General features: G+C 37.6%; 3 protein-coding genes across 3 annotated transcripts; 2 read left to right on the forward strand and 1 right to left on the reverse strand.

Annotated features, from left to right (window-relative positions):
• Nucleotides 1–74: 74 nt before the first annotated feature.
• Nucleotides 75–6,077, reverse strand: LOC104724020 (protein RRP6-like 2). Its single transcript, XM_010442473.3, has 14 exons — nt 5,183–6,077; nt 4,634–4,789; nt 4,131–4,289; nt 3,967–4,050; nt 3,383–3,462; nt 3,246–3,296; nt 3,061–3,169; nt 2,297–2,379; nt 2,095–2,140; nt 1,913–2,000; nt 1,653–1,822; nt 1,163–1,342; nt 989–1,087; nt 75–919 (listed from the first exon to the last, which is right to left on the reverse strand). Exons 1-14 carry the CDS (start codon nt 5,873–5,875, stop codon nt 299–301), a joined length of 2,619 nt encoding a protein of 872 aa, XP_010440775.2. The 5' UTR covers nt 5,876–6,077; the 3' UTR covers nt 75–298.
• Nucleotides 6,078–6,563: 486 nt separating this feature from the next.
• LOC104728200 (uncharacterized) lies at nt 6,564–9,820 on the forward strand. Its single transcript, XM_010447221.2, has 3 exons — nt 6,564–7,812; nt 7,896–8,969; nt 9,059–9,820. Exons 1-3 carry the CDS (start codon nt 7,503–7,505, stop codon nt 9,400–9,402), a joined length of 1,728 nt encoding a protein of 575 aa, XP_010445523.2. The 5' UTR covers nt 6,564–7,502; the 3' UTR covers nt 9,403–9,820.
• Nucleotides 9,821–17,900: 8,080 nt separating this feature from the next.
• Nucleotides 17,901–20,100, forward strand: LOC104728201 (TATA box-binding protein-associated factor RNA polymerase I subunit B-like). Its single transcript, XM_010447222.3, has 3 exons — nt 17,901–18,305; nt 18,406–19,268; nt 19,375–20,100. Exons 1-3 carry the CDS (start codon nt 17,915–17,917, stop codon nt 20,017–20,019), a joined length of 1,899 nt encoding a protein of 632 aa, XP_010445524.2. The 5' UTR covers nt 17,901–17,914; the 3' UTR covers nt 20,020–20,100.
• The last annotated feature ends 205 nt before the right edge of the window (nt 20,101–20,305 follow it).

A 20,305-nucleotide genomic window follows, 5' to 3' on the forward strand; every position in this document is an offset into this window, starting at 1 on the left:
TGAAATCGGCCCCGTTTATTTGGAACGATAAGACTTACAAAACAAATCAGATATAGAAAAGTGACACAGGTTCATAATTTGAACTATGAATCAGATTTGAAGTTTCGAACAAACGAGTTTGTGTATCCTAAGTCCCATGAAAGCGGGAGTTATGTAGTAGATAAATGAAAACGGTCAAACAAAATCACCATTGGCCAACTCCGAAATGAATAATGATTAAAAACTTAACCATACTGATTGCCAGAAGATCAGTTTGTCCTTTTGGATTCAGTTGGAGAGCGGTTAAGAATTTGTCAACCTAACTTTTAAAGGTCGCACTTCGGTTCCCGGATGCCGGAAAGGCTTGACGACGTTTTCCTTGACCAAACTCTGACTGCTCCGGACCAGACCCCTTCTTTTTCTGACCTGCTCCAGCTTCTTTCTTTCCTTGTCTGCCCTTTTGCCCTTCCCCAAATTTCAACTCTTTCCTTGCTGCTTCATAATCAAACGGCTCTATGTTTATAAACTCGGTCTGCTTTTGGGCCTTGTTGCTCTTTTTCATGGAGTTAAAGCACTTCTGAAAGTTTGTGGACAACTCCGAGAGAGACATTGGTTCATCTTCAGTCTCAACTTTTTTCGCATCACCATCATCATTTTCTAATAGTATAATATCACCAGTCTCAGAACTAGATACTTCACACACTGAAACTCTACCCGAAGTACCAGCAATTTCTGAGGCTTCTTCTGAATCATCTTTCAACTCTGTCACACCATCCTCCTTGGAAACAGAGGCTGGCATAGTAGTGGACACCTCTTCAGGCTTCCCATGAACCTTCGATGTTCCAGTAGCTGACCTTGACTCGGGAAGTTTTTCTGTAAACGACGGGAATGACAGGTTTACAGATGATCTTATCTGTTCAAGCTTCACATCTTCCTTCACCTGTATACATTTTTATCAATCATTCTGCAACCAAAAGCAGCTTTAGAGTTTTCAAATAAATAAACTCACCTTCTCATCAGTTCGAAATTTCTTCTTCGATGCTGCACTTCCCAGCAATGCTCCTAAACCACTGCTTGTTTTCTTAGAGATCCGAACAGCCGCAGAAACCTGATAAATGACAGACATGTCTTTGAAAGACTGGCATGGATTTAGCACCAACAAAAAGAAATAACTAGTTGTCACCTTAGCAGAACCAAACAAGCCGGTGCCTAAACCTCTCCCTTCACTAGTACTTGCTGCAACCGTATTTAGGCCTCTGGTACTTTCAACTTGCAAAAAATTATCCTTCAAACTTGGAGAAGCTACATCTCCTGTGTAAACGTCTTTCTTCTCAATAATAGGTTCAATATTCTTATCCATTACCTACAATCAAAGAAGGCCATAGTTAAAACAGACATGAAGAATACAGGAAAACAGTAGAAACCAAAAAGCAGCACGTGCACTTTCAGTTTGAGCTATTTGGTGAGGTTTCAGAACTAAAAAATCGGAGTCACATTTAACCCTTGACATTTTTCCAACTCTAGGCTATGGCTTTCTTTGCAGGTGAGTAGCAGAGGATTTCAATACACTAATCGGATTTCAACTAGCTTATACACCTCAACAGAAAGTTTAACAGTTATAACTAAAAATAAACAGAAAGAGACAAGAAAACAAATCAATAGTGATATCTTACAGTTCCAGGAGACGCATCTTTTAAAGATAGAGCAGCAGACTCAAATGCAGCATAATTTTGCACTGACTGCCTGATGACACTGACCACCGAATCAACATTCCGCTCGATATAAGGATGCTTTGTTTTCAACATCCGACGCAATTTGCCAACACTAAGAGGCATCTCCTTGGCTATTAGGATAACAACATTAGACCAAGTTAGTCATTGCCAAATAAATCAACTCTCTGGCAGACAGTAAACTTGAAATCTCAGCTACATACCTATATCAAGGAGAACTTTGTTTGGTAACACATAACCAGTGCTCTCGTCCTCTGCACGTGCAATGAAATCCCTCCATTCACAGAGCCCCTAAAAGAAAGAAAATTCTAAGTTAGCTTTATATAGTATAAGAAAAAAGAGAGTAAGTATGCATCATTCATTACATCACATGAGAAAATCGTACCGCAACAATGGCAAGTTGAGCTGCTTTGAAGCCCGCTGCTTGAAGCCTACCAAAATGCCAGGATGGTAAATATAATACTGGTTTACATATCTTAGCTTAAGAGAAGCCAGCTTATGAAACAACAGAACAAACGCATACAGTTTTTCTGCTAAAACAAAAGAAAACTTAAGTATGTTGATTCTCTCAAGAAAAAACAACAAACCCATAGACATGAAGATATGAATTCTCGGTCAATAGCTCTTTCTCATATAGTTGTGTGCACACATCATAACTCCGCTTGTAGACCTGTAAGAAACAGCAAGACAACATAGTGAAAATATTGAAGAAGAAAGAGCATATTCTTCCTAGGCTATACATCCACTGGATTTAACTAAATCTAGACAACCAAAGATGTTAATGAGTCAATGGAGTTATCACCAATATTAGACAAATGTGAATATCAATAACCATAGTGAGTTCCCAAAATGTGGTCGGGAGATTTTTGACTGTGGTTACAAAAAAAAGAATTTAGCCAGAGAGCTATATTATGCATAACAGATAACATTGAAAGTTCTCTTAAAAGTATAAGAGTGTTGCCTAACAAAAACAACCTAGATGAGGCACGTAGCATACAATAAGAACACTGAAATTCCAATTACTGTATGCTGTAACAAAAATGACCAATTATCTAGAACTGACCAGTTCCTCCCAAAGTCCCTCTAAAAAACATAAGAATGTTGTAAATGTGAAGAATCACCTAGGTTAGCAGCTAATATAATACGAATATTGAAAATCTAATTACCCTACAAGAAGACTTAACTCACCAAAATACCCCCAACAACTTGACCACACATCATTTTCCACAAAAAATAATACTATGCGATCAAGTTTTTTGAGTCACACAAATTCCTACTTGGCCAGTGTGGGAAACTAACAGAAAGATAGTAAGAAGAAAGCTACTTGTCAGCATAATTTGATGATGACTACCTCAAGCAGAGGAGAATCAGTATGCGCGTCATCCTTTGCCATTCTTTGCAGTTCTAGTCTCATTCCATCATATATGTACAAAAGGTAGTGGGTATCTTCTCTTGCATATCTGCAGTGAAATAAAAAAATGTGAGCTCAAGTCAACTGATGCCAGAACAGTAAGACACAGGACGGAGAAGATTGACCTTATCATTTCCTCCGGAATGGGTCGTATTCTCCAGTCTGCATTTTGGTATCTACAGCAATAAATAAATAAAAAGTTGAACGAAAAGTGAGAGACGAGAGTGAAAAAAAATCCAGATAGGGCCATACTAGTACTCACTCTTTATTTGCAGTAACTCCACAAAAATGCTGCAAAAGAAACTCCAGGCTATTTCTCTCCAAATTTAGCACCCTTGAGGCCTGAAAGAATTAAATCTGAATAAGAATGTTTCTACTTAGGGGAAAAGGGCTAAATAACTAAAATTTCTTTCCAGTAGGTGCTTCTTTGTCACCACAATATGAGATCCAAAGCTTGACCTATTGACTAGTTTCTTACTACAGTCAACACATACCAGAAGTTACTAAAAGTCAGAAGGGTGTTGAAAGCATCTGTTAAAGGACAACTAAAACCATCGATGGCGCTCCCTTTGATGGTATAGTTAACTAAAACCATTCTCAAAAGAGTTTCTTAGTTCAGTGTACTTTTATAAGGGAGGAAAATTCTAGTTTGCCATGACCAACCCATATAGGAAAAAAAAGGAAGAAAGCTTGATACCCAGTTCAAATGCCCATAAGTTACCATCATTCTTCTCCCATGTAGCAAAAGGTGTATATTACGGAACATGAATATACTATGTTTTATAGTAAATATCGCGCAAAAAAAACAACAAAAAAGAAGAAACCATTGCTGAAAGAACATCAAACCTGTCCTGTGTCAAAGAGATTGCAGACATATATGCCGAAGTCCCGTTGAAGCCAGATAATATCTCGATCTGCTCCATGCATTACCTAATTACATAAACAGATTTCAGAGTACAGAACATATATTTAGGTCTTATATAAAGAAGATTAATGTATCAAGGAAAAACCTTTTTCTTTTTAGGGTCTTTGAATATCTCCCTTAGGTAAGGACCAATGTGAATACGAAGCTTAAATGTATCAACTATATAATCCTCTGTTCTGGTGGAAATTTGCATCAAGCATGTCAATCCTTGAAAAGATCGATACTGATTATGCTCCAGATCAACCTAAACAAAGAAAACCAAAAACGATAAATAATAATAATAAGAGAAGGGCGAGGCATCAGCCTTGGCAACTCACAAATTGAGTTGTTTTTTGGCTTATCTAATCAAGGAAAATTTTTAGAGAATGCAACTTTATATTCTCCAAACCAAAATTCTGAAACCCATGGTAGTTTAGTATTATTTTAAAGAGGCTCTGTTTAAGTGAATGATCAAGTAACAAGCCATCACATAATAATGATAGAATTCTCAAATTTCTTACTACTTCTACCAAACGACTGGTAAAAAAATACACTCTTCAACACTACGCAAACTATTCAACACTAAAGAAAATCAGAAAAGAAATTTACCGCAAACTCTTCAACACTACGCAATTTAGCAACTAATTCTTTCAGATCTTTCACGTCTTGAACAAACTTGAATGGAGTCTCTTCCAATGAAAGGGGTTTAACAGGTTCCATCTCGTTTACATCTTTGTCAACGAAGTCAATCACTGAAAGTTTCTCCTGCATAGTATTATAAAAATATAAGACGAGAAGACAACTGCCAAGAAAAGGCCAAATGCAGACAGCCAAAAATTAAGCATAAGAGAGTTATGAGCATATCTATTCCCAAGCCACAATGTCATCAATACAATACAGTAAGCTTTCAGAGTCCAGAGTCTTAATGAAGCACTTACAAACATAGATAATGCTAATCAGAATACTACACTATTGGCATCACAGGGCAGGTTTTTTTTCCAAATAACTTCACTACACTCAAATAAAAACTCTCTCATTCTACACTATACCATCAGCATCCTCCCTAATCAGTGTTGGTTGAGTCAATTTTCATATAAAGTTAACTTTTCCAAAGGTAAATCTAAACAGATTATTCTGAAGAAAACACAAAACACTAACCAGGGGATGCATAACCCGCTGATCGTCTTCGCTCCGCTCCAACCAAACATGCTCAAAGGGTTGATTAGCGTTGTTCACCAAGATATTATACTCCTCTTGAGGCTTCTTTATGGTTGGTACATGGAAAGGAACTTTAGCTTTGCCAGATGAATTCCTCTCCCTCTCAGCCAACTTAACATCAATCACTGAAGCACCACCGTTAGCATTCTTAGCCGCCGAGCCAGTAATCACATTACCAACCGGCTTCTTCTTCTTCCCATAAACCATCTGAAACCCATCATCCCCATCGTAAGCCACAGGCCGACCAATTTCCTCTTCTTTCTTCCTAATCCTCTTAAACTCATCAACCGAAACATCAAATTTCTCGATAAATTCATCATTCACGTTACAGAGCCAATCCTCGGCATCAACTTCATCAACATCGCCAGGGAACTTCATCGATTTCTCCCAAACCTGCTCGGATTCACCGATCGTCTCGAGAACCGACTGCGAGGTTCCAGCTATCTCGTCGATTGGGCGTTTGAACTCATCGAAATTGTAGTAAAAATGGAAATCTCTACTCGCCGGAATCAAACGGGAAGACGATGAGAGTTTCGAGAGAGACTTCGAGAAAGAACCATCGACTAATGCTTCCAGGGACTTTACCTTCCAAGAAAGCGGTGAATCGTCGACGTCCATGTTACCGTCGCTCATTCTCGGCTTGAGAAAGAGAGAGAGAGAGAGAGAGAGAGAGTGAGAGAGAGATTGTGATTTTAGGGTATCTCGGCTTGGCTAGGGCTTTAGGAACACCATTGATTGAAAAAATGTACTGTGGAGCTATTTTAATTAGAATATACACTTAGGGCAATAACGTAATAATCTGGTCTTTGATCAAGATTTTACAATAATTTGGTATGTGACTTAGGGCTGATATCGAAATATGAAAACTTTGTAGATCTTTTAGAATATTTTTAATTAGTTAAAAATCACTAGGTTAAAAAATTTTAGAGTCTGAATGGTAACCGCAATCGGAGTGGACAAATTTATCTATGGATCAGACCGTTCTGTTTTAAGTATGGACAATAAACTGCTACGGTCTAACTTTATTTGTAAACAAAAGCAGTCCGCAGTTGATCTACTACGGTTTGATCTCTGTTTTTTTGAACTGTACCACTGCAGGTTATTGGTTTGAGATTTGAAAAGATTTTAAATGTTATGTAGATTCTGTTGTTATTATATCAAGATTTTGTTAAACTTTGTTACAGTTTTGTGTTATTAGTTTGTGATTTGTAAAAAGTTATTTAAAATCTTAAAAAATTTGGGTTATTGGATGACTTTTATAAAGACAATGTCCGGGAAGCAGTCGCTGCTTTAAAGACAAAAATAGAGAATCATTGGAGATGCTCTTAGAAATACCACTTTCCAAACAAAAGTTTTGGAAAATGCCATTTTCTAACTTTAAATTTCAAAACTACCATTTTTAATTTTGTGTCATAGATGTATGGTTGTCAAAATGGGTCAAGTTTTATGGATCAACTCAATTCAATCCAACCCATAAACCCTAATGAGTTAACAAAATTTATCCTAATGAGTTCATGAATAAAATGGGTTAATGAGTTAATTGGTTAAGTGAATCAAATGAATTGAGTTGTAATGGGTAATAGTTAACCATTTAATCCATCAATTCTATTTTTATTGAGTCAAATGGTTAAACCAGTTAAATATAACAAAAAATCTGTAAACCAATCAAAATGTATAAACCGATTAATGCTTTGATTTTTCCCAAAATCAGAGAAAACCAAAATAATCTCAATTCGTGTATTCTCCTCATCGTGATTTGAGGGTGAGGAGAAAAAATAAAATTTGGATTGGATCTTTTCCGGCGTGAACCAGGCAGCTCGTTCGCTCCTCTCATCTTCGCCGGATCTTCGCCTGAGTTCAGGTTTGTTTCTTCTCTCATACTCTCTCTATCTCTCTCTCTCTCTCTCTCTCTCTCTCTCTCTCTCTCTCTCTCTCCTTCTCTCTGTCTGTCTTGGTGTCTTTGTCTATCTCTTGGTCTCTTTGTCTCTTTGTCTCATGGGTTTGATTATTGATTTGATTTCTCCTTTAGTCATTGAAATCTCGAAGTGGGTTTTGATTTTTTTTGGGTTTTGATTTTTTTATGGATTTTGATTTTTGGGTTTTGTTTTTTTTTCTGGGTTTTCATATCTTAGAATCGCTACTCTTGGTGTTTGTGTATCTATGTGGCTCGTTCTCTTGATTTGGGTTGTTAAACAAAAGATTATAGTGACTGATTTGGGTTTTTAAACTTGTTCTCGGTGATCATCATGTTTGGTGGTGTATGTCAAGAGTGTTACTTAACATTGTCAAGGGTCCAACATGTTTCGATGACATCAAAACCTACCAGGGAGTTGTCTATAAAACTTACAAAGAAACATGTTTTGCGCGTGGAATACTAGCTGATGATAAGTTTTGGATCGATAGTCTGATAGACGCAAGTTATTGGTGCTTTTCTGACTATCTAAGGAATTTTTTTGCAATGATGATTCTTTCTCATTCATTATCAAGACCAGAACATGTTTGGGAAGAAACGTGGAATATTTTATCTGAAGATATTGAAGACAAGAAGAGAGAAGAATATAACAATCCAGGTTTGTAGACAGTTGTTTTTTTTTTAATGTCCATATGAATCAGCTATTTGTTTGATTTATATTTTGACATTATTTTTTTATAGATCTCAACTTAACTGAAGCACAAATAAAGAACTATGCTCTGCAAGAGATAGAAAAGATTATGCTGTCTAATGGAGAGTCTCTTAAAAATATTGGAAACTTCCCCCAACCATCTACTGAAGGTCTTGATAATTCTAATCGGTTAATTGCGGAAGAAATGAGGTATGATCGTGACGATTTAAAAGAAAAACATAGTGAATGGGTTCAAATGCTAACATCTGAGCAGAAAGATGTTTATGATAAGATAACTGGCGCTGTTTTTAAAGATCTTGGTGGAGTTTTCTTTCTTTATGGTTTCGGCGGAACAGGGAAAACTTTTATGTGGAAGACCTTATCAGCTGCTATTAGATGTAGAGGATTGATAGTACTTAATGTTGCATCCAGTGGAATTGTTTCTTTGTTGTTAGAAGGTGGTAGGACAGCCCATTCAAGATTTGTTATACCTTGGGTAGTGGATGATTATTCGTTATGTAAGATAAAGCCTAATTCGGATCTTGCAAATCTCATAAAAGAAGCATCTCTAATTATCTGGGACGAAACACTAATGATGAGCAAGTACTGTTTTGAGTGTTTAGACCAAAGCTTCTCTGACATTCTTGGTAACGTCGAGAACAAGGTTTTCGCAGGTAAGGTTGTGGTTTTTGGAGGTGACTTTAGGCAGATCCTTCATGTCATAAATGGTGCTGGAAGGGCTGAAATAGTGTTATTATCTCTAAATTCTTCTTATTTGTGGGATCATTGTGAGGTGCTCAAGCTGACTAAGAATATGCGCTTACTCAAAAAAAACTTAAGCGTGGAAGAAACTAGGGAGATTCAAGAGTTTTCAGATTGGCTATTAGCTGTTGGTGATGGAAGGATTTCTGAACCTAATGGTGAAGCAGTCATTGATATTCCAGAAGAATTTTTGATCACAGAAGCAGATAATCCAATCGAAGCTATATGTAGGGAAATATATGGCAATCCTGAATTGTTGTGTGATAACAGTAATGTTGAATTCTTTCAGAAGAGGGTCATTTTAGCACCAACCAATGATGACGTCAACATAATAAACCAGTATATGTTAGAGAAATTAGAAAGTAAGTATTTTTAATAATTTGCCTATTTATGGTTATAATATTTACGTAAATCTATCTTAAATAATAACGTTTTATGTTATTGTCTGTAGGTGAAGAGATGACCTACCTAAGTGTTGATAGCATTGATCCTACATATGTAGATTCCCTGAAGAATCCAGCGATTACACCTGACTTTTTAAATAGTATAAAGCTATCAGGTTTGCCACATCACACCCTACGTTTGAAAGTTGGAGCTCCTGTTATGTTGCTTAGAAATATTGATCCTAAGGGTGGTCTATGTAATGGTACTAGACTTCAGATTACACAAATGACTAATCATGTTGTAGAAGCAAAAGTAATAACAGGAGATAGGATTGGTGATATAGTGTTGATTCCACAGATAGTTCTCACACCATCAGATACGAAACTCCCATTCAAAATGCGTCGAAGATAATTTCCACTCTCAGTTGCATTTGCTATGACTATCAACAAAATCCAGGGACAATCTCTAGAGCATGTAGGTTTATATTTACCAAAACCAGTGTTTTCACATGGTCAATTATATGTTGCCTTATCTAGAGTCACTTCAAGGAAAGGATTGAAAATCTTGATTGTCAACAAAGAAGGGAAGATTGAGAGACAAACAAGTAATGTTGTTTTCAAAGAAGTGTTTCAGAATTTATAGAACTTCTGCTCTTAATGGTACATGGCAGTCAACAGAGAATGTTTCAGAAGAAAGAGGCGTTGAATTTTCATAACATATTATGCTTTATCTTCTATGTATTTTTTGTTAGGTTATGTGATGCATTGTATATGGTCTCTTCCCTTTATCAAACGTTAAATGCTCTAATGCAATGGTTATTTTCAATTACCAGTCAATTCAACTTAAAAATTATCTACGAAGTCGAAAACAAAGGACAAGAGTCATGAGCTACTAACCATTTTTTTTAGCTCTCCCAGATCTTTAATTTGCTGCCCCTTATGTTGTTGATAAGCAATCGTCAACCTACATAACAGGAAAATTTATAACTATCATGTGTGAACTATATGCAATATCCAAACGAGTGAATGTTTTTTTCTAACCTTTGTATGGATATGTTTACCAATTCAGTGTCTATATTCCCCTGAAGTATAGATTGATTTAGTTTCATCTGCAAAATTTAAACAAAATGTATATTCAAACAGTTAACACTTTTAATCTAAATGGGGAAATAGATTATTTCGAATAGAAATGAGAACCAGTTTTATAATTACATAATCGATCCATGAAAAACATAGTGTTATTGATTAGCAACCGAGAAGAGAAGGATTTGCTTTTCGAAGTTGAATATAAACAAATAGTATGATGTTCATGAATAAAGGCTACATGAGTATTTCAATTTAGATTGGCGAGGTTAAGTTTTAGTTTTTGGAATTCAATTTGGAATTATCCTGCCGTAATCCGAGAATTGTTAATTGATAACCACTGGGTGCTAATTACAATAGGATATACAGTTTTAAACTTATATCGCTTTTGTTTCTCCAATATTAAAATCTATGACAGTTTCCAAGTCGATTGTTGCAACAGCTAGCATATTGACTTCAAGTCCAAACAAATGAATAAAATATGCCCATTGTATTAGATCCTAATGATTGAAAGCAAGTCGAAAATGTAGATATGTAGAAGAAAACGAGATTTATTTTTTTGGGAAAGTAGTCAATTGAGGAAAACGAACATACCTGGATTTTATGAACTCGGCAATTCAGCTTGACAGAGTTAGTTGTCTTCCGTTTCATAATCTTATTTTTGCCTGGATCAACAATTATGGATTCTAGAAGTTTGATTATGCATTACAATTACTGGTCTGAAAGGAGATGAATCGGGAGGAGAAAGAAAACAAATTTTGTGGTTTTTTTTCTCTCCCCCTGTTCGCTAGCCGTCACCCAGAAGATCAATTTTCCGTTTGCCCTCTCCGGTGACCGGTGCTCCTCGCCGTAGCTGTGAGAGGGCCCCTGTTGCTCTGTAGTTCATTTGTTTTGCTTTTTTTTGTGTCGCCTTAGCTAGATCTGGTAGTTCAATGGTGTGGTTAGTGTGCTCAGCAACTGAGATAGTCTTCACAATGAGGTTTGCTCGATGGTCTTTGAGCATCTGTTCGTCCTCCCCCAGCGGTTTCAGGAGAAGCCTCTGTTTGCCTTTGTCAGATCCGACGTTCAACTGATCTCTTAGGTGATGTTTCTCGTTTCTGTGGCCATGGGTTCTTGTTATCTCCTGTTTTGAGTAATCTGACTTTCCCATCCTTCTCCTATAATGTTTAGCTAGGGTTAGGTGTATATCTAGATTTGTCTTGTATTGAAGAGCATCTAGTTTAACTTAGTACTATTTGCATGATAAAATAGTACCTTTTGAACCCAGGGGGGCCGGTGATAGGGTGGTGTAAGGTGTGTATTTGCACTGGGACCATTTCTTTTTTTCCACAAATGAAATATATTGATTAAAACTGGTCACTACAGAGAGAGTTGATTAGCCAAAGATGCTTTAATAGATAATCAGTGTAATATGGGGTATCAACACAACCAAATTTTGCTAGAGCATGTGCCACACTATTACATTCCCTCTTTGTAAAGGTAAAGGAAGATTGTCTTAATTTGGAAGCCCAAGTTCTTATGTCATGGAGAAGTTTTGCTAAAGAGACATCTAAGAGTTGACCATTAACTAATTTAATTAAAATGTCGCAATATCCTTCAGATACAATTGAATGATATCCTCTGATCCAGGCTTGTTGTATTGCAGCTAGTAGTCCTTTGTTTCAGCCTCTAAGGGAGATCGTGTATTAGTTAGTCTAGTTGCACCCCAAACAATAGCTTCTCCTTGATGGTTCCTGAATATCCATCCTCCTGTTGCTTGTTGTGTGTGATAATCATAGCTCGCATCAAAATTGCATTTGAGAATCGGATGTGTTGGAGGTATCCACGTGGTTGTGGTTGTTCTTGGAACAGACAATGGTGATGATGTCTGTTGTAAATTGTTGATCCATTCTTTTGTGTCTGACCTCGCCTGAAGAACTGCCTTAGATGCACTCTCACGATAATTATTAAAGACTTGACTGTTTCGTGTTTTCCAAATACGCCATAGAAGGACAAATGGTAGAAGAGAATCAAAGGTGTTGGTTGTTTGTGATTGATAAGATATTAATTCAGCAATGGTCTCCTCTGCATTTGATGGTAGTTGATTGATATTTAATGAAGAAGTACTGGAAAATGTCCAAGCCATTAGCGCAACGGGACATGTAAATAGAGCATGGTGGATTTTTTCCTCTATTTGACAACATCTCGAACATAAAGGATCAATATTCATGCCACATGTTCGTAGTCTTGTTGTGGTTGGTATAACTTGTGATATTATACGCCAGAAAAAATGTTTGATCTTTGGTAGTAGACGCAACTTCCATATCTTGTTCTTGAGTTCAACTGATCCATGAGGTATATTCAAAACTTCCCTCGGTTCAAAAGGATAGTGAGTAATGAACCAGTACCCTGATTTGACAGAGTAATTTTCTAATCGGGTGTAGTTCCATATAAGTTTATCCGGTTGTTCCTCTTGTGAAAGGTGAATTTTTTGTATGATCGCCTTCTCATGTTGTAGGACCAATGAAGAAAGTTTTTGGCTGTCCCAAATTCGAGTACCACCAACTTTGGAGATTATATGTTCTAGTGGTGTAGGAGATTGCAGGGGTAAAGTTTGTACTAATCTAAGTGGATGCTCTTCAATAAAGTTATCCATTCCCATGCGTATTGTTTTACCATCCCCCACAATATATCGACTTCCTTTCTTGATGAGATCTAACCCTATTAAGATAGAAGACCATCCATTGAATTGATTTTTCCTTTGTTTAGCGTCTAGGATAAGATCATCTCTATAGTATCTGTTTTTCATAAGCCGGGCAAATAGTGAGTTTGGATATTGGATAAGTCGCCATGCCTGCTTTGCCAAGAGTACATCATTAACTTTGCTAGGTCCCTGAATCCCAATCCCCCTTCCTTTTTTGGACTCTATTATTTTTTCCAAGCAATCCACGGTATATTGTGGTGATTTGAACCCTTTTCCCACCAATATTGCATTAAGAGTGATTCTATTTCGGATGTGATTCACAAATGTAGTTTGAAACAGGATATAGCATAAACCGGCATTGATAGAGCCATTGAATTAAGCATTATTGCTTTACCCTCAGGAGATAATCTTTTTGCAGTCCATCCGTTTGTGCGTTGTTTTACTCTATCAACAATGTATTCAAACATTTCCTTTTTTTCGACCAAACTGTTCAGGAAGGCCAGGGTACTTCCCTCCTCCTCCATGGTTAGGTATATCTAGGATTGCTTTCAGTCGTAATTGAGTATTCCCATGAACTCTGCTCCCAAATGTAATCATAGATTTGGAGGTATTTATTTTTTTCCCTAAATAGTATTCATAGATGTCGAAGATATCTTTCAGAGCTTGGCAGTTCTTCCTATTTGCTTTACAAAAGAATAAACAGTCATCGACAAACTGCAGATGTGTAATGCTTGGAGCACCATTGCCAATCCGGATTCCACATAGATCACCTTCTCGTTCACTTGAGGAAATTAAATGACTGAGAATATCAGAGCAGAGAATGAAAAGATATGGTGATAGGGGATCACCCTGTCTAATACCTCTTGTTGGTTTAATGTGGCCATAAGGAGCTCCATTTATTAAAACAGAATAGTTGACAGAAGTCACAACCGCCATGATCCAGTTAATCCATTTGTCACAAAAACCAAATAGTTTCAAGGTTATTTTAAGGAAGTTCCACTCGACTCGGTCATAAGCTTTACTGACATCCGTCTTTACGGCCATATAGTTGTGTGACACTCGTTTCCTGACTTTTGTGCATAACTTCATGTGCTATCATCACATTGTCTTGAATTATTCGTTCTGGAATAAAATTTGCTTGCGAGTCTGAGACTATGTCGTTCAGATGAGATTTTAGTCGTTGAACCAAACATTTGGATACAATCTTATATAGGATGTTACATAACGCTATAGGTCGGTGATCTGAGAGAGTTTGAGGGTTATCAATCTTTGGTATCATGCAAATGTTTGTGTGGTTAATGCTTTGTTTCATTACTGCTATCTCAAAGAAGTGATGTACTTCTTGTATAACTTGTGGACCAATTGTGTCCCAACAAGTTTTATAGAACCTGGCTGTTAAACCGTATGGACCCGGAGCACGATCATCACCTATCAAACACCCTGCATTATAAATTTTCTCACTAGTAAAATCTCTTGTTAAATGCTCATTTGCTTCCTCCGAGACCTTAGGGTTAAAATCAGCAAAAACCGAGGGGGAGACATAATGATTTATGGTTGAAAAAATGTTTGTGAAGAAACTTTGAGCATGGTCACCAACCTCCTTATCACCCTGATAAACATTACCTTGATCATCTGATATGGAAGTAATCCAATTTTTGGCAAACCGAGATTTAGCACAAGCATGAAAGAAACTTGTGTTTTGATCTCCAGCAGTCATCCACTGATTTCGACTCTTTTGTTGCCAGTGTTTTTCTTCGTCACTGTAAGATTTTGTCAATTCATCTTGTAGGTTCGGTATATTTCTCCAAAAATTTGGATTTAAACTCTCCATTGCGTAGTTTAAACGAGTTTGAATTGTGACAATGCGTTCTTCAGAGTTTAAATGGTGTTCTCTCTTTAAATTTGCCATACTTCGTCTGCAATTCTTTATTCTCTCATTGATTGGTATGTCAAGGCTATCATTGTTAGCTAACCATCCATCTCTAACCGCATCATGAAAAATTTGCACATCCAATAATCGTTTATCGAACTGGAAAATACGTCTATTGTGCCTGGTAGTGTCATTTAAATCAAGTAAGATAGGCCTGTGGTCCGAGCCTGCAAATTCTAAAAACTGAGCCTCTGCATTTGGGAAAGTTGCAGCTCCTTGAGAGTTAAACATTGCTCTATCGAGGCAACACTGGATCGTATGAGAATGACGTTCTCCAACCCATGAGTAGGAATTTCCTCTTGAGCGGACATCTTGAAGATCACACATAGCTATCATATGTCTAAAGTCTCAAAATGTACATTCTTCACGTATTGGTCCACCAATCTTTTCCTGGTTAGAAGTTATCTCATTAAAATCTCCAATCAGTAACCATGGAGCATCTCGCAAGAGTGCTATCAAACCGTTCCCAAAGCTCATGTCTTTCACTGGGAATAGGATGACCATACACACAAGACAAGTAGAACATAATATTATTATGGTGTACGATTACATCAATGAGTCTCTCATCCTGAGAAAGTAAGGATAAGATCACATTGTCCTTCTAAAACAAACATAAACCACCACTCCGACCTTGAGGGGGTTGAATAAAAGCATTTGAAAATCCTAGATCACACTTAAGTTTAGCTATTACATCATTTTGGTTTAGAGTTTCAGAGAGAAAGAGAATGTTACGCTTAGTAGTAAAACATAGTTTTTTTTAACGAGAAGATTTTAGAGAAGGACCTACGCCCTGGCAATTCCAGGAGAGGATTTTCATATTGGAATGTCTGGGGGTATTGGGCCCCCCGCGCCTCCGTCGAATCCTTTGTTGACAGAACACGAACCTACTGAAATAGTACGCGAACTCTTCTTACGAAGTTGGTTCAGGACCACCAACTCCTCCGCTGGTTCTGCTTTATTGAAGGATGTCTCAAACTGCACTCGCTTGCGCTTCATGAAAACAAACTCTGGTCGTGTATTGTCAGAATTTTCATCGAGAAAGTTCCTTGGTTCTTGATGATCTGCAAACTGTCATGCGTACTTAGCATTCAAGTAGCGGATGCGCTGAGCCGTTAAGTCCTTGTCTATAAAGACACTAGGAAGAGACCTATTTACCACCGTGTGTGGAGCATAACCTTGCACAAGAACAGTTGGGGGTGGTGGCATTTGTACCTGGTATAAGGCTCGCAGGATCCATTGACGGTAGGGTGTTTGCATCAGACATGTATTTGTCACCATCATTGTAGTTCTCGCCATCACTATCATTGTCCGAATCCTCTGGTTCAGGATCAGCAAATGCGAGAGAACACTCCTTTGCATCATGTTTGAGTGAACCACATTTTGTGCAAAAGTTTCTTAAACGCTCATAGCGAAACTTGACAATTGTATTTTCATCAGCAATAAATTGGATGTTTTTTTGGAAACACAGAGGATCATCTATATTCCAGTCAATCCTAGCACGAACAGCCCCCATTTGGGTTACATTCTCATTATAGTCTACTTCCAAAACATATCCTATCTTGTTCCCTACCCACCTAGCCATATCATTCGTTAAGCAAAGAGTTGGGATACCTTGAATTTGTACCCAAAAGGGTATGATCTTCATGTTGGTCTCACTTATGTTTGGGTATCAACGGTGTGTGGTGAACATCCAATCGTTAAAAGATCAAGGACCCCTCCACAACACTAAATTCAGCTAATCTTCAGACTCAAATCAGAATTGTGCTCTTCCTCCATCGAAGATGCGTCCTAAACATTCATCAGCGAATCCCCAGACTCGTGGCATCTGCCGGATAAGGGCTTGAAAATTCTGCTTACGAGGATTGACAGGGGTAACTACCAAAGTGTGTCGATTGACCGAGATATGCACGAGAGAGGAACTCTGGTGGTAGAGATTGGGGCATCATCGATACCCAAATCGAGATCTTGGACAGATTTGCAGATATTATCACTCATGATTTTCAGTGGATTAGAAAGATTAGTGTGGATTGTGAAGATGATTGAGAGAAAGCGTGGGAAAATTGAGAATTTATAGGGAAGCCAAGGTGGTTTACGTTGGCGGTTGTCTCCCGGGAAAGAGGGAGAAAAATAATTGTCTTCTTTAACCGACAAAAATAAACCGCCGACATTGATCCCCAAGACATTATGGAAGGATTGTTCGGTCGGAAACAAACTCCTAATCAGAAAACAGATCGGAGAGAAGAAATCGAAAGAAGCATGAAGACGATCGCCAAAAGAATCTCCTAAAGAGAAAAATATTTTTTTTAATATATTTTTTTTTTCAATAGGACCATATTTAATTAGTATAAAAAGTATTGTATTTTAAGACCAAAAAAATTTGCAAAATTTTTTCTATGTAATTGAGTCCTATTTTCTGAAAATTGAACAGGACTACAACAATTTTTGTGATTTTTACACCGGCTCTGTTTGAACCCTTTCATGATAAAATTTGAAACTAAACATATGATAGTGAGATTGTATATAGATTAATTATAACTTTTAAAAACCTTCAATTTCTTAGTTTTTCTTAACCTCTTTAAACTATAACTTGCGTTTTTAATCTTTGGAATTCGGTGTTAGATACATAAGATGTTTTTTTTTCTCTACTTGCATCTAACCAAATGCCTAATTAGAAACAACAATTTTAAATTTTCCCAAGAATTTCAAAGTAATAATCAATTCTCATTGTGTATGTCATCGATGACCACACTAATCCTATGAGAGATTAGATTTTGATAACATAATACCCATCAACACATCCACGTCAGTGTCTGATTCCGATCCAACCTCCTCTCATTGAATACGTAATCAAATAAGCTTCATTAACTCTTTTTCGTTTTTTTCCACCTAATTAAAGGGCCCAAGCAAGCAACCATTAGTGGTTAATTAAGGAACCAATTGAACCATTAAATATAACCTGAAGTAGAACCGAGTAATTGGACCGGTTTGGAAACTAACCCACCAATTGAATTGAGAAGTTGGATTAATCATCGAAGATGATAGAACCCTAGCCACGAGAAACCAAATACAAGATTCTTGTAACCAAAGCTAGCTGATTTCTGAAGCTGTCAAAAATCCCCCTTTCTCTACAATTTTATTGATCTGAACCTAGGGCTTTTTCCTTTCTTCAGTCACAAGTCTCTTCCTTTTTTTTTTTTTTTTTTTTTTTGTATAATTCCTGCAGTGACGATGATCTGCAATGAGTGCGATAACGATGCCTTTGACGATGGAGGAGATGGGTTTTTGTACTGCAAAAAATGCTCTACTCAGGCGAAGGGGTTTCTCCAAACCGGCGACGACCGCGATGATTATCTACACACTCGTCCTGACTTACCATTACCAAACGTAGATGAGATAATCAGTTACGAGGATTATTACAAGGAGACAAGAGAGAGATACGTCAAAGGTTTACTGATGATGATAACTTATCAGTGCGATGCATTGGTTGAGAAATTTAATGTGACGCCGTTTATTATCGGTTTGCTCGGACCTATCTTCTTACGGTTCGTGTCACTCTCTGGCGTCTTCGATGATGGTTGGGCTGATAAGGCCATTGAAGACTCCGAGCTTCAATCAAATGGTAATTGCTTTTTGCTTCGTCTCTATTGATCTTTAAAGTTTCTACAGTACTGTTTGTAAATTTGGTTTGTTCCTAACTCTTCACTCTTTTTGGTGTTCAGGAGAAGTAAGGAATCGAGAGGTAAAGAGGTATAAAGCAGAAGAACCTCGCAACTTATACGGTAAAAGAGCAGTAACGATATGGTTAAGTCAGCTTAAAAGGGTTCTGCCTGTATCGACTTCTCTAGCGATATCTTTCCTTGCTTGTCACAAAGCTGGATCACCGGTTCTACCCACGGATATAGTGAGATGGGCGCGAGAAGGAAAGATTCCGTACCTTTCTTGTTTTCTCAAGATTCGTAAGCATATGGGAGAGCGATCAGCTGCGTGTCCTGTATCAGCAAGTGCCATGTTTAGACCTATTCAGATTCTTTCTGCTCAGGGATTAGAAGCTCGAGCCGCTTCGATTGCTGACATTATTGGTTTGCCTTTACCTCCTGTGAATTTCTATGGTATAGCTTCAAACTATCTTAAGCGGTTATCTATCCCAGAGGATAACGTTCTTGAACTGGTGTGTCTCATTAAGAACTGGTCGATGCCTTCGGGTTTATATTTGTCGACGAACAAGCTTAGGCTTCCCACTCGTGTCTATGTCATGTCTATAATTCTTGTAGCTATAAGGATGCTTTATAATATCAATGGTTTTGGTGTTTGGGAACGGAGTTTGGGTTTTGTTGAAGCTAGTGAAGTAGATACAGAGTTTTCAGATGTCACGAAAGAAACTGAATTTGACAGTGAGGAGCTTTTGAAGAATCTTGAAATGAAATATTACGAGGTTGCAGCTGAAACATTTGAGTATGAAAAGGGTCTCTTGTCATATTTATTACACGGCAAAGACGAGTTCTTTGCTGGTTTAGAAGAAGCATCAGCTGATGACAGATACAGAACTGTTTATAACTTGTGGAATAGTTACCCGAAAGACGAGGTATATATAACGTACGAGCTTATTCATCTATGTTCTAAACTCTACTGTCGGATATGTTAAAAATTAGATCTTATAAACTATCTCTCTTTTTACGCTCATTTTGTAGGATTTTGAACGGTTTCAGACTCCATCCAAGAGGGGAAGAGATTGGGAAGATGATTTATCACTTAACCAACTGTCCTTGAACGATGATAAGTTGAGGGATGGAAACAATCCTTGTAGTAGTTATTCAAGAGAAAGGGAAACCGAGTCAATGGATTGTGATGAGCCATCTTTGGAATGTGTTTCATCATCACCACATAATCATAATCACAAAGAGAAATCAAAGGAGAGAGTGATACGAAGACTAATAACAGACATGGGGGAGAATTGGTTCTGTTACATACCGCCTCGCGAGAAAGTAAAGAGAGGAGACTATCTTCAATATGGGAGGAAAAAAGATGGTGGAGGATTGATATACGCGGCTCATGCAGATTACTATATTCTTTTACGGGTTTGCGCTAAGGTCGCTGAGATTGATGCGAGGAATATGCATAGAGCTGTGCTGAGCTTCGAGAGAAGATTGGCTTGGATTGAGAAAAAGATAGATCATGTTTTGCAGCTAGCTCCACTTTCTATCCGTAATAGAGACACAAAGACGCATTTGGATGAGCCGAGCCTAGAGAGTAAATCTTTTTCAGATTTGGATGTTTCGAGTTATTGTAAGGATATCCACATTGATTTGGCGAGTAGAGATACTGTCAGTGTCTGATTGTGATGAATATATAATAATATGAACTAATGTTAACAAAATCTTATTGTCATTGTCTGATCCGATCGCCTATGCCTTTTATTGGAAAGAGTACATATGCCTGGTGTCCCTTCATCCCTATCTTTGCTATTAAGACATTTATTACCCCAGTCCCAGTGGGTGTACGCCCTTTGTCTGTGGATTCTATGGAAAGCATGCCATATGATACAGGTTTTGGCTTCACTTATAGCAATATGAGAGAAACTTCTCATAATCTCCGGACTCTATTGCCACTGTCACTGTCTGC

Source organism: Camelina sativa, chromosome 11 (assembly GCF_030686135.1).
Source record: "Camelina sativa cultivar CO46 ecotype springtype chromosome 11, ASM3068613v1".
NCBI classification, from domain to species: Eukaryota; Viridiplantae; Streptophyta; class Magnoliopsida; order Brassicales; family Brassicaceae; genus Camelina; species Camelina sativa.

What these genes read in the sequence shown, in the direction of transcription:
- LOC104724020 (XM_010442473.3), bottom strand. Translation starts at nt 5,875, where the DNA reads ATGAGCGACGGTAACATGGACGTCGACGATTCACCGCTTTCTTGGAAG. An exon ending in ATCTCTTTGACACAGGACAG is followed by an intron (nt 3,463 to 3,966) that starts GTTTGATGTTCT and finishes TAATTCTTTCAG; the next exon opens with GCCTCAAGGGTGCTAAATTT. An exon ending in CTCAACTTGCCATTGTTGCG is followed by an intron (nt 2,001 to 2,094) that starts GTACGATTTTCT and finishes TCTTTCTTTTAG; the next exon opens with GGGCTCTGTGAATGGAGGGA.
- LOC104728200 (XM_010447221.2), top strand. Translation starts at nt 7,503, where the DNA reads ATGTCAAGAGTGTTACTTAACATTGTCAAGGGTCCAACATGTTTCGAT. An exon ending in AGAAGAATATAACAATCCAG is followed by an intron (nt 7,813 to 7,895) that starts GTTTGTAGACAG and finishes ATTTTTTTATAG; the next exon opens with ATCTCAACTTAACTGAAGCA. An exon ending in TATGTTAGAGAAATTAGAAA is followed by an intron (nt 8,970 to 9,058) that starts GTAAGTATTTTT and finishes TATTGTCTGTAG; the next exon opens with GTGAAGAGATGACCTACCTA.
- LOC104728201 (XM_010447222.3), top strand. Translation starts at nt 17,915, where the DNA reads ATGATCTGCAATGAGTGCGATAACGATGCCTTTGACGATGGAGGAGAT. An exon ending in CTCCGAGCTTCAATCAAATG is followed by an intron (nt 18,306 to 18,405) that starts GTAATTGCTTTT and finishes TTTGGTGTTCAG; the next exon opens with GAGAAGTAAGGAATCGAGAG. An exon ending in ATAGTTACCCGAAAGACGAG is followed by an intron (nt 19,269 to 19,374) that starts GTATATATAACG and finishes CTCATTTTGTAG; the next exon opens with GATTTTGAACGGTTTCAGAC.